At 42.0% G+C, this 14,194-nt stretch overlaps 1 protein-coding gene across 1 annotated transcript in view; it reads left to right on the top strand.

The window, feature by feature from the left end:
• Nucleotides 1-10,253, top strand: part of LOC127651424 (glutamate receptor ionotropic, NMDA 2A-like) — a 213,785-nt gene extending 203,532 nt beyond the window's left edge. Inside the window, exons 11-14 of the mRNA XM_052137234.1 lie at nt 92-252; nt 4,894-5,081; nt 5,778-6,016; nt 6,946-10,253. Of these exons, the coding sequence (XP_051993194.1) occupies nt 92-252; nt 4,894-5,081; nt 5,778-6,016; nt 6,946-8,727 (2,370 nt within the window). The 3' untranslated portion in view covers nt 8,728-10,253. The remainder of the gene's footprint in view (nt 1-91; nt 253-4,893; nt 5,082-5,777; nt 6,017-6,945) is intronic.
• The last annotated feature ends 3,941 nt before the right edge of the window (nt 10,254-14,194 follow it).

Here is a 14,194-nt window from a genome sequence, read left to right as displayed (position 1 = left end):
GTATTTCAGGTTGTATTAATTCTCCTATGTATCTCTTAATACAGCTCTCACAATCCTTTCATGTTATTGTTTTTTACTTCCTTACTCATAGTTTCAGAGTCCCTATTCCTACTCACCTCCCTTTCGCTTTGGGACTGTCCCTAATGGGAGCACAGAGAGAAATATCAGGAAGAACTACCCAGACATGCACCAGTACATGGTCAAATATCATCAGACTGGAGTTCAGGATGCCCTGATCAGCCTCAAAACTGGGTATGAGATGTGCACCTTTTTGAATACCTAAATGCCATGTTAGCAACCATTACTGATTATGGTGATGTGTTTGCACATCTGTGCATCTGCCATATTGGAAAGGTCAAGATTTGTCTGTAAACATATTAAAGTAAATTATACAGATGCAGTGTGCAACAGACAGCAAAATAAGTTGTGTAATAAACTTAAGAATTCTGCATATTACAGATTATATAAAATATCAAATGCAAAGCAGAGACTACCTATCATACTTCATCAACAAATAAGGTTGTCTCAGGCGATGAAAATGAAAAATCGTTTAAAAAAACTGGTTCGTAGAAATGTGAAAGTTGATTTTGTAAAATATTTAACATTATTTAGAGCATTTTCTAAAAAAATACATATATTTAATGACTTTAAAAATGTAATGTGCTGGAACCATGAAGTAAAAGTTATTAAAGTTCTTTCCCTGCACTTTACATGAGTGTAATAATAATAATAATAACAACACTTGTGTTGTTTTTTGTCAACATAAATGATAAAATGGCAACCTACATGTTGGTTACACCACATGAATTTGATTTGGTGGACAAGAGTTTTAAAAATAATGTTAATATTTTAAAACAATTTTCACTTCTTATTTTTTATGAAATATTAATAAAAGATTGTTCTGCACTACTCATGCCAACATGTATTTTTTTCAAGAATTTCAGCTTTTAATGAAGCTTTTTTTTTACTGTCTCTGAACTGTTACAAGACATTACATTTTTTACATTAAGCCCCAGAAAAAAAATATTAAAATGACTTTGAACTAAGAAATTGATATCATGTTAATTATAGAAAAGGTGTATTCAAGTAATTGTTTTGTGTAAATGTTGAAATTTTGTATGTATTTATGAATCATTTAATAGGTCTGGAAAAAACAATAGCATCACATCATTGGCATTGTGTGAGGGCTCTCTTTTTACACCTATTTCCAGACAGCCCTTTTGAATTATTGAGAGTCTATTACATGTTCTAAAAACAAAACAAAAAAACGTGAAGATTATGGGAAAATTGTCTTTAATTAATTTGACAATATTGGCGTGATGACATTCATTAATTTATTTATTTATTGTATATGCATTGCATGAATGTCATATTGGCGTGATGAATGTCATACTGAATGTCATATTGGCGTGATGACATTCATTAATTAATTTATTTATTGTATATGCATTGCATTTTTTTAATGTGGATATGATTGTATGTAATGTAAATATCAATAAGTTGTCAGATGATCAATAAAACCCTCATATATATATATGAGGGTTTGATTGTAGCGACACTAGGGGCTTCTTTTGAGAGCCTCGGTTACCTCTGAATATGAGAAAAGGCCAATGAAAAATGGCGAACAGAATTTGCATGTCCCACCCCCGGACTGTGACGTTAAGCAGGAGAGGCAGATGAGGAGTGGGGATCTAAATGCGGGTTCTTTATTGATCAAGGTGAAAATAAACAGACAGGAACAAAGGAAACATCCACGATGGGAAAAATGAAACAAATCGTGAAAACGTCCAGGGAACACGAACAGGGTGAAACAGGGCAAAACATAGACTTCCGGACATCTACAAACATCAACGATCGACAGAGGAATGGAGAAACAGCAGGGTTTAAATACACAGAGACACGATAATGACAAAACGACAATCAGGTGAGAACAATGACACAGGGCTGGCAGTGATGAAGGCCGGGAATCATGGGAATTGGAGTTCATGACAGGTGACAAGAGAAACACGGGGCAGACAAAAAGGGATCGTAACACGGACATACGGGTATAAAGGCAGGGATCGTGCATCTGTTCAGTCTCCACTCACCTCTAAGAGCATTGCTGTTGGATCCTACGGCGCATTACCTGATTAAAGACGACCCGGCTAGCATCCAGCACGCTCGATTGCTTCCGTCCGGGGTAGACGTGAGACCGGATCACCTCAAGGCCAGTCTGATGTCTCCGTTGGCGCCATGGAGCAAGATGATGATGTCACTGCTGCATCTGAGAGCGCAGAGGACTCAACTGGGCTGCCACCTTCGGGTCTGCCCACCCAGTTTGAGGCTGATGCACAGATTTCCGACATGCTTGCCCGTGCCGCCATGAGCATGGGGCTGGACTGGAACCCGCCATCCTCCCCTTAACCTTCACGACTAGACGATTGGTTCCTCGGGTCAGGATGCCACTCAAACCTCCCTGGTTCATTTCTTCCCGGAAGTGCACGACAAGCTGACGATGTCGTGAAAGGCACCTTTTACTGCCCGGAACTGACCTCCTTACTCCTCCACTCTCACTACCCTCGATGGCGGAGCAGCCCATGGTTTCATGGAGGTCCCCCAGGTGGATCAAGCGGTTGCGGTGCACCTGTGCCTGCAAAGCGCAGCCACTTGGCAGAATCGCCCTGCACTCCCCTCCAAGGCCTCTAGGACAATGTCGTTGCTGACAGCGAAATCCTACAAGGCCTCTGGACAGGCCGCCTCTGCCCTGCATGACAAGGCCCTCCACGTGGCAAGTCCACCAGGCCAAGACCCTAAAAGATCTGCACGTGGGTAGACAGATTCGCTGACACACAACTGGCCCCATGGGCTGTGAAAGTACACATTTCCCTCAGTGAGCCTACTTGCACAGGTGCTGTGCAAGGTCAGGGAGGACGAGAAACAAGTCCCCTACTGGCCCACCCGGACTTGGCTCTTAGATCTCATGCTCCTCACAACAGCACCTCCCAGGCAAATTCCCCTGAGGAAAGACCTTCTTTCTCAGGGACGGGGCAACCTCTTCAACCTCCACGTCTGGCCCCTGGACTGGATGCGTAAGATCTAAGTGGTCTACCACCAGCTGTCGTAGACGCGATCAACCAAGCCAGAGCTTCCTCTACCAGGCAGCTTTACGCCATAAAGTGGCATATGTTCACAAATTAGTGTTCTTCCCGATCTGAAGACTCGCAGAGGTGCGCAGTCGGGTCAGTGCTCTTATTCCTTTAAGAAAAGCTGGAGGGGCGGCTGTCCCCCTCCACCTCAAAGTTGTATGTAGCCGCTGTAGTGGCCCACCACGTACATTCTTTGCGAAACTTATTTGGACCATACACAGAGCATTAGACACTCTGAGCAGCATTGTGTTTGCTATGGCGGACAGCGGAAAGGGAACGCTGTCTCCAAACAGAGGCTCACCCACTGGGTAGTCGACGACATCGCATTAGCCTTTCGGACCCAAGCCGTGCCCGCTTGTGCTAGTGCCTTTCCCCTCAACTGAGGCGAACACATGCGCTTTTACTCCCAGATGAGCCCACAAACTCGTGCTCCCTTGATGTTCTTCCTCCCCAGCCCTCTGGCTCATGAATTCAGCAGAGGAATTCATGACGAGACTCTACAGATACTAATTACACTGGAATAGGTGCTCCATAGGTGCTGGTTATCACAGTAACCCCCTGTGATGTATTTTCCACGATACGGTCCCCCTGTCAGGTGGACCCGTGTCTCCCTTGGGCAGTCCCCGCCTCATTAGGCAGGACCTACCACCACGAGACTTCCATGTGTGGCGTAACAGGCCCATGTGACGTATTTTCAACATATTTACCCCCCCAGCCTGGGCAGGATGTGGTCTCCGCAGGGTCTTTTCCCCCTGAAAGAATAGGACTGGAATAGACACCTTCCCCGATGCGTGTTATAGCTAGATTGCCCCAGCCACATCTAACACACTATGAGGAGAAACGTAGAGAGAGAAAAGGCAGTTGCTGGCATGGCCTGCTCCCATGCTTGTCACATCGCATGTTCCCACCCCTCAAGGAAAATCCTTTATCGTATGCCGGGAACGTAATAAAAACAATATGACATCTTAGTGTGGCGTTGGGGAAGGTTATGTGCAGTCTGATGCCCATGCTCCTTTGGCACGCAACAGCTTGCTTACTCCTGCATCAAGCAGATCATGTAACACGGTTCAGTGTAAGTGGTGTTATTTAACAGGACACCTAGTATCACTACAATAGACACAACATCAAGTAAGTGACAGACGGGGAACGTCTAGGTTACTATTGTAACCCCCGTTCCCTGATGGAGTCTCCCTTGCCACAACCCTGTACCAAGCCACTGTAATGGCCGAACCTTATTCTCAGCTCCTCAGTACAGAACCTGACTGAACAGATGCACGATTCCCGCCTTTATACCCGTATGTCCAAGGGCGGAACATGCAAATTCTGGTTGCCAATTTTTCATTGGCCTTTTCTCATATTCAGAGGTAACCGAGGCTCTCGAAAGAAGCCCCTTCCTCCATCAGGGAACGGGGGTTACAATAGTAACCTAGACATTTTATATAGTAACCATTAATAGTTAACTATTTACAGTGTATACTTTATATTGTAGTATATTATCCGTATAATGGATATGACCAATTTTAACAGCACAAAATGGGATAAAAATAATAAGCATGCAATGTTGACTGTACCAAGATGAGGGTTCTGTTGATGTATACGGAGCAACCGAATGTGGCATCTATGTATTTATATCTGTGGTTAACATATTGTTCTAATTGGTAGACATAATCTTGATTATTTGTTGTGTGGCTCAGTCTTTTAATAACAAACTAATGCACAGTGTATTGCCTAAATATAAGCCATTCATGTTTACTCTTTGGTTATATAGGAAACTGGATGCTTTCATATATGATGCTGCTGTGCTTAACTATATGGCGGGGCGTGATGATGGCTGTAAGCTTGTGACTATTGGCAGTGGCTACATCTTTGCTACAACAGGATATGGCATTGCCCTGCAGAAAGGATCTTACTGGAAACGACTGGTCGACCTTGCTATTCTTGGGATTATTGGAGATGGTAAAAAAAAAAAATTCCTTTCTCCAGGATTATTTCACTTATTTCATGACGTCTGTTTCAATATATATTAAGCATAGACGCCCAATCTCTTGTATATGTAAGTAGCTACATTCCAAAGGGACTTTCACACATACAGTGATTAAAACTATTCATTCTTATGCATAAAGTTGAGCTTTCATTGTTGCTGATGTTGCTGGAAATTGACAACTCTTGAAAATGAATGAATTCTGATTGCTTTGTCACCGCAAGTCACTGTGCGTGTGAAATGCCCCTTTTGGCAGCATTCTAAGTGAAATGAAACCTAGCACACACTTGACATTGCTAAGCTAATGATACACTACTATGCTGAACACAATTCTAATCACACACAAATATTTGGTTAAATAATTTAGATGAAATGTTTTCATTTTGGATGAGAATTTTCACAGAGCTCATCACAATTCTGTGGTTGCCTGATCTATGAAAAATACTAGCAATGCTGCATTACAATTGGACCAAAACAAGGTATTTTATAAGGCAGCATAATTTTGCTGCATACTTTTTGGAACAGAAGCATCAGAAGTGAATTTATGATAACTAAAAGTGCCATTGAGGTAGACAGCTCTCTAGGGTCTGGAATGGAGCCAGAATGCCAGTCTGTGCTTTTCTGTGAGTGTGTGAATGTGCTTTAACTGTGTGATTTGTGTTGTGCACTAGGTGAGATGGAGGAGCTTGAGGCCCAATGGCTAACTGGTATCTGTCATAATGAGAAGAATGAAGTGATGAGCAGTCAGCTGGATGTAGATAATATGGCTGGTGTGTTCTATATGCTTGCGGCAGCCATGTCTCTGTCGCTAATTACTTTTGTCTGGGAGCATCTCTTCTACTGGAGGCTACGTTACTGTTTCACAGGTCTCTGTTCTGGTCAACCAGGAATGCTCTTCACTATCAGCAGGGTATGTACCATAAACACCATGGTAAATTAACTAGAGAGATTTCATAGCTGAAGGCAATCCTTATCTGTTCAGAATTGACATATCATGTCACGGTGTTTACCACAATCAGTGTCGGAATTGCTGTTGTGGCAGGGTGAGCAAAAGACAGACACAGTTGTCAGACTCAAGCCCATAGACCGCAGCGCATGTTGTCCTCCCTGGCGATGCACCACATGGAGTGGTGGTGGTCTAGTGGGCTAAAGCACATAACAGTTAATCAGAAGGTTGCTGGTTCGATCCCCACAGCCACCACCATAGTGTCCTTGAGCAAGGCACTTAACTCCAGGTTGCTCCAGGGGGATTGTTCCTGTAATAAGTGCACTGTAAGTCGCTTTGGATAAAAGCATCTGCCAACTGTATAAATGTAAATGCATCTATCTCGGCCGAACCCTCCCCTCTCTGATCCTGGGCCTGCAAGGATGCCAGTGTGTGCACGCATGGAGAATAAATGCCAGCTCCCAGAAAAAAGGCACGCACTGCATATTTATGGCAGCGTTGATGAGGCTCCATACAATTCAGCTGATCCTTATCAAACGCCACCCCAACAAGGCTTATTAACTATGAACTCCAGTCATAAGCCTGACTGAAGGACGGCCCTAAGAGGCGGGGTGACTGTGACGAGAGGGAGGGGTGTGACATTCCACAACACTGTTCATTTGCAGACAAACACTTTTTTCCAGCAAAATAAGACAAGATATAAACTGGTTTATAGTGTTTCAGAGCCCAGCTGGAACAGCAGAGAACAAATGCTTCAAGACTATATAGAGAAATATTGTGCTAACATTATTTTTTGTTTGTTTGCTTTTTTGTTTTTCTAAAATTCCACTTCATAAATTCCACTTCCAATTCAACTTCTTTCCTTTACTTCTATGTACCCTTTCTGCATTTAGGGGATTTGGAGTTGTATTCATGGTGTCCATATCGAGATGAAGAAAGCCCCTGAGTTAGGCTTCAGCCCTCAGGCCAACATGTTACACCTTCTGAAATCAGCTAAAGAGATCACCACCCTTGGAATTACCTCGCCCAAATGTCCTGTGAGTAGCATTCTTCCTCCTACCACAGGCCTGCTAGAATTGATGGGTGGAGGAAAAGACAACAACATTACCCAGAAGAATGCACCCTTTAGCAATGCCAGCACCATGCTTAGCAACCGTCACAAAGAGCCGCTTAACAACACTCTGTTGCCAGGACAACATGCCCTGAGCCTGAAGGATGTTCAGCCAGGTGTTGCTGGAAATGGTAGCTCGGGAAGCGGAGGTGAGACAACAGGATCTGCTGCTTCCAAACCACGCTCTCTGTGGAAGAAATCTGTTGAAACACTGCGACAGACTCAGGAACCAGGGGGTAATTCCCCACCATCTTCTGTACCACCAACCGAGGCACTACCTCTGAAGAGCCAGCATTACCTACCTGAAGATGCACCTGCCCGCTCGGATATGTCAGATTGCTCCGGCCGAGTGGATTTGCAAAAGCAGCAGAAGTTAAAAGAGACACTCCGAAAACGAAACCGCCTACCGCGAGACATGAGTGACGTGGAGCTTTCAACGTTGCGGAGTCAGCCCAGCCAGCAGAGCAATCACAGTGCTCATATCTACTCACAGAGCAGCCAGGGAAGTCAGATATATACTATTGACTCCATTGACCAGGAGCATGGACTACACTATCCAGATATCTTCAGCGATCACCAGGAGAATAAGCACTTCCCACCCTCTTCCTCCGAGCAACAGCCAATTCTGCAGCTTAACAGCACTCTGCTTTCCCAGGCCCATGAACTGGATGTAATGCAAACTGTAATTGCAAAAGATAAAAAGTACAACACTTATGGAAAGCCAGGTGGTGCAGGGAGCATCACTGGCGGACCTGGTTCTTCTCAGGATCCACGACAGACGCACTGCCGTAGTTGTCTGTCAAAAGTGTCCAGTTACTCTGGGCTTTACACAGTAAGGTCCCCTCAGTATCGCTGTGATGCTTGTCTCCACTCTGGAAACCTCTATGACATCAGTGAAGATCAATTTCTTCATCCAGATGGAAGGGGCATTGGAGGTGGAAGTGTTGACAGGGCCTTCACTCCTTTTCTTCCCCAGCCGGATGCTTCCTTCACAGCCTATCTTCCTCAGAGTGACCAAGAGGGCGATGGTCTTATTAGCCACTACCAGAACGAAGGCGTAATCATTCACCAGCAGTCTTATGAGAACCTTCCCCAAAAGAGTTCATCACGGCGGGTTAGTCTACAAGACAGCACTCCATATGCCAACATTCCCTCCTTGACTTTGATCCCAGATAAGCCCCCCAAAAATCAGTCAGCACACCTAAACCACACTCTTGCAGGTGTGGGTGTTAGTGGACTCGGGATTGGCCGGCGCAGCAAGTCGATGTATCCAGCCCGACCGACAGAGAATCCCTTTCTCCAGACGCTCCGTGATGACCAGCGTCTAGCCCATGGCCGCAGCTCAACAGACATTTATAAGCAGCTGGTGCCGCTCACACTAGGCCAGGCTGATGGCACTGTGCTCGGTATGGGGATGGCGAGCCCTGACCTCTATTACTCTGAGCATGTCATGCCTTATTTAGCCCCTCCCCCTGTTGGCACATACAATGCCCCTAGAGCAATGAGCGCTGGGGGTGCTCGGCGTGTTTTCAAGAGGATGCCGAGCATAGAGTCTGATGTCTGAGAAAAGAGACTTCAAATTTGAAAGACTATGAAATAACATGTATGGATCTTTCCATCATGATATGGCTTAGCAGTGGAACTGTTTGCTGGATTGTAAAGCTTTATGACTACAAGGCAGGAAAGTTTGGAATATATTTTGTTTCTCCATTTGGACTTAACTGAACAAAAGTCAGAGTTCAACTTTACTTCAGGTCCTCCCCTCTAGTCGAGCGGCAGCTCTGTGTCTTCCAGAAAACATCTAAAAATAATGAGCAGGACGCTCTTGCGCCTTCAAGAAAAGGAAGAGCAGCAAAAGCTTCTTGGAAGTACAGGGGCAGCTCCAAAGAGTTTCCTTAATCACGCAACACGAGAGCAACCAAAAAATAAATAAAATAAATAGAAATAGATGAATTTCCACATTCTGCACATTTACACACAAAAATACACATATGCATGCAAGAGGTACAAATTATACATGATCTCAAACCACTGCGGAAACAAAGTTAGGTATAATGATAGAATCTCTCTTGACCAAAAATGAAAGACCATGTACCGAACAATAAATGGTAGACATAGACTGACACACAGTCACATGCTCCAAAATAAATAATTGCTTAGCAGATCCAATGTGTTTTTGGAAAGGCAGCCAAACATCTGGTATAGTATTCGATCGGCTTATAAATGCATGCCCAAATGCATTTCGGTGTAAAAGCTACACTGAGGCATGAACCACACAGACTACTCAAAGAGTTAAAAAATTTGATTTTCATTCCAACCTGATCTGTGACAAAATGCACTACCTAAATGATTAGTATTGGTTAAAATCTCTAAAATCAACTATGTTAGAGAAATTTAGAGGAGAACAACGAGGTGCATACAAGTCATGCGGTTGTTTGGACTTGTTTGTATCTCTGAGGACACCAATAGGAAAAAGTCTTTGTCCCACCCCACCCTTGGATCTGTCCTTAACTTATCTGCGTGCAAAGCGTAAAGGCAGGTAGACTGCTCTGTTCACAGCACAACAGTATATTAAAGTGTAATTGTTCATTCATCTAAATGTTATCATCTTGAGCATATTTCTATAGTTGTTTAGAATATTGAAAAACTGATAGTAATTTTTTGCACAGTTTTATATACTGCCAAATATTTGAAAAAGGTGTGCATAGCGTATTTATTGTGTTATAGAAAGATGAAAACAGGAAGAAAATAAAAGGCAGTAACAGGAAGAGTAAGGATTAGTTAAAAGATATCCTGTGTTTTTGTGGTCAGAAGGGACTTAGGGACTCGGCTAAAGAGTGTAAAATCCCACACCAACTAATGATGTCAATGCTGATAGAAAAAGTTCCTTTTTGCATCGAACACACAAACACATCACTTTCTGTAGAATCCAACCACACATCCGTACTTCACAAATATTTCTGGTTGTTTTGAAATATAATGGTCGTTCCAGCGATATGCACAATATCAGGTTGCAATTTTTTATTTATGTATGACATTTCCTAGTTTTAATATGTTTTATTATTAGTTACTTTAATTTCATGAATTGTTATACATGTGGAAATAATTTATAAATGTGATTTAATTGCATATATATTTAAAGAAAAAAGATAACAGCATGTTAATCTTCTCTGTGATCAAACTTTTAGAGTTGTTTTTTTTTTTTTTTTATGGAGTATATGTTTACAGTGAATGTGAAAATATGGATTCATCTCAGATGTGATTTTGATTCTCATTTGAAAACAAACATAAAACTGTCATATGACCAAATGTCAATGGGATGACCCGTTTTTGCTGTGTTTTCAGTAAATGTTTCTAAATTCGAGTGAGGTTAACATGTCAGGGTATATACTGGGCTACAAACTCAAAAGTGTTCCTCTTCACCAAACAAACATGGTTTGAAAATAATTTTTAAGATAATAATTTTTTACATGGTCAATCTGTTACTCATGCTTTGTTTATACATTATGTCTACTGCCAACCATGTCAACCCAGCCTCTATATCCACACAGGCAGTCCAGTTTTTACACTCCCAAGAAATATTCAAATTAGCTAGTTGTTTTTCACATAATTAATGACTATGAAAATCAATCATATTCATATTTCTTTTTTAATGCATCAGCCTTCGCGGAGTAGGCCATGCAGACCAGTTCATATTCTGATAAACATCAACATCTCACTTGAATGTAGACAACATCAATCTGGTTATATAGTTGTGCTTCACACAACCCATATAAATTTGTTTTAATAAGTAGATTTGACCTTCATCTGAATAAATCTATTTGCACATTGATCTGTTTTACATAATTTTACATGTCTTTCATTACACAGATTTAGACCCATTTACTTGATCTCCTGGTACTATACCAACAAAATGATTATATAAAACAGTATATTGATGTTATATCCATTTCATTTCTCTCAGATATTGATTTGTATTCAGGGCTCGAAATGTGATGAAATCTGGTATGCAAAATTAATTGTACTGTGACGTTATATTGTATTATTGGCAGTACGGATATACCATGCGTATCGACCACTGATCTATATATATATACACTCACCTAAAGGATTATTAGGAACACCATACTAATACTGTGTTTGACCCCCTTTCGCCTTCAGAACTGCCTTAATTATACGTGGCATTTATTCAACAAGGTGCTGAAAGCATTCTTTAGAAATGTTGGCCCATATTGATAGGATAGCATCTTGCAGTTGATGGAGATTTGTGGGATGCACATCCAGGGCACGAAGCTCCCGTTCCACCACATCCCAAAGATGCTCTATTGGGTTGAGATCTGGTGACTGTGGGGGCCATTTTAGTACAGTGAACTCATTGTCATGTTCAAGAAACCAATTTGAAATGATTCGAGCTTTGTGACATGGTGCATTATCCTGCTGGAAGTAGCCATCAGAGGATGGGTACATGGTGGCCATAAAGGGATGGACATGGTCAGAAACAATGCTCAGGTAGGCCGTGGCATTTAAACGATGCCCAATTGGCACTAAGGGGCCTAAAGTGTGCCAAGAAAACATCCCCCACACCATTACACCACCACCACCAGCCTGCACAGTGGTAACAAGGCATGATGGATCCATGTTCTCATTCTGTTTATGCCCAATTCTGACTCTACCATCTGAATGTCTCAACAGAAATCGAGACTCATCAGACCAGGCAACATTTTTCCAGTCTTCAACTGTCCAATTTTGGTGAGCTCTTGCAAACTGTAGCCTCTTTTTCCTATTTGTAGTGGAGATGAGTGGTACCCGGTGGGGTCTTCTGCTGTTGCAGCCCATCCGCCTCAAGGTTGTGCGTGTTGTGGCTTCACGAATGCCTCGGTTGTAACGAGTGGTTATTTCAGGCAAAGTTGCTCTTCTATCAGCTTGAATCAGTCGGCCCAGACCTCTAGCATCAACAAGGCATTTTCGCCCACAGGAGTGCCACATACTGGATGTTTTTCCCTTTTCACACCATTCTTTGTAAACCCTAGAAATGGTTGTGCGTGAAAATCCCAGTAACTGAGCAGATTGTGAAATACTCAGACCGGCCCGTCTGGCACCAACAACCATGCCACGCTCAAAATTGCTTAAATCACCTTTCTTTCCCATTCTGACATTCAGTTTGGAGTTCAGGAGATTGTCTTGACCAGGACCACACCCCTAAATGCATTGAAGCAACTGCCATGTGATTGGTTGATTAGATAATTGCATTAATGAGAAATTGAACAAGTGTTCCTAATAATCCTTTAGGTGAGTGTATATGTAACTGAATTGCTCATAGAATTCAGTAGGTGAAGCCACTGGAAGTGCTCTGGCAGCCATCTTAATTTTCCCTACCGACAGAGGGCATCGGCCACCAACAGACGAAACTCTCAATATGACCCGATGTGCTGTGTTTAACCGCGAAACAACGCTCACTAAAGGATGTGGCAAAAGTACCCACAGGTTGTAATTTATACAGACTATGTACCAAATAAGCACAAATGAGTCGTTATCCGCATGTAGAGTGGGCATAACGATCCTAATCTTTAATAATAAACAGTAAAAATACAACATCAAAGTGTATAAATTACCTTTGCTCTATATCCAACAAAATCCAGCAAAAGTATCCAATAGCGACATCTGCAGATTGCTACACGATGCAACATTTCTCTGCCTTCATAGTTTAAACCTGTTGATGCTCATTGACCCCACCCATGGGTTTGACTTTACTTTGCTTAAATTAGTTCACATTTACTATAAAGTGTTCATAATGTTGACAAATTACACATCTGTATAATTCGTCAACATTATTACCTCTTTTGTTGTCAAGACTATATAGTAAATATGAAGTCATATAAGCAATTCTGCGAGGGGGAGGGGTGCATGCACATCACAAGTTTTAAAGTTATAATCACTGAGATCAGTGATTGTTAATAAAAACGACTAGCTTTGTGTTGATATTATAACTAGACAGTACCTCTTCAAAAAAAATCCAGAAGAACCAAATATAAAAATGTAGTATAGTGTGTATATATATATATACACACACAAGTTCATATGCAGTGTGTGGTATACATGAATTTGCCTTTACTTAATGGAATTACCCATGCATTTGCATTCATTTCTGGAATATGTACATATCAGCTTGTGAGCATTTAATTATTTCAACATTCCACCGAGCTATTAAATCATAATCAAAAATAGGTTTATTGACATATGCACACTTAAGGAAATCATACATATATATTTGTTCAATAACAGAAGCTTCCAAGTACACACACAAATGGACTATTAAACTGAACAATACAATAAAAATTCGAAGATTTTTGGGGACAAATCTGCTAATGGATTTAACAACAATCCTACAGCAAAGAAATTTAAATCAGCTTTCAAAAGAATGGTAGCAAGACATGCCATCAGAGCTAGTGGCAACTATTCTCCACTGGATAGCACAGTGGTACTAGAGGCAACACCTTCTGATATGCTGGCATTTCAGGCAGTGATGTTAAGCCTGAAACAGAAGACACAGAGAAAAACAACCCTGTAAGTCTTCCCAGCTTGTCCATGTTCAAAGAGGCTGTGGTGGGGTACATAGCAGGCTTTGCAGTTAAAACAACTATGAAGAAGATTCAGTGCACTACCTGTTAATCAGCACTTTTCCACTGCACGTTACAGTTGACTCGCCTCAACTCTACTTGCTTTACTTTTCAGAGCTTGCATTTCCACTGCAGTTTAGTGCCACCTCAACGTGGGTGGGATTATAGGCTGATCGTCATAGTTGCGCCGCCTCTACTGCCGTGACATAATCTTAAACATGACACAAACTGACCAAAACAATAACACAACCACTAGCTGTTAGCTACTAGCTCATTGTGCTGCATAAAGCAGTTGTTGCATGGTGATTTTACACCAGTATAACAGTTAAATTGGCCTGGTTGTTTTAGAAGCAAGATTCCAGTAGCAGGTCAACTAAATAAAGTGAAGCTTTCAAGTAGAGTATAGAGTTAACA

The sequence above is a fragment of the Xyrauchen texanus genome, chromosome 11, assembly GCF_025860055.1.
Source record: "Xyrauchen texanus isolate HMW12.3.18 chromosome 11, RBS_HiC_50CHRs, whole genome shotgun sequence".
Lineage (NCBI taxonomy): Eukaryota > Metazoa > Chordata > Actinopteri > Cypriniformes > Catostomidae > Xyrauchen > Xyrauchen texanus.
Note: the sequence above shows the minus strand (reverse complement) of the source record. Positions and strands in the feature narration are given on the sequence as shown.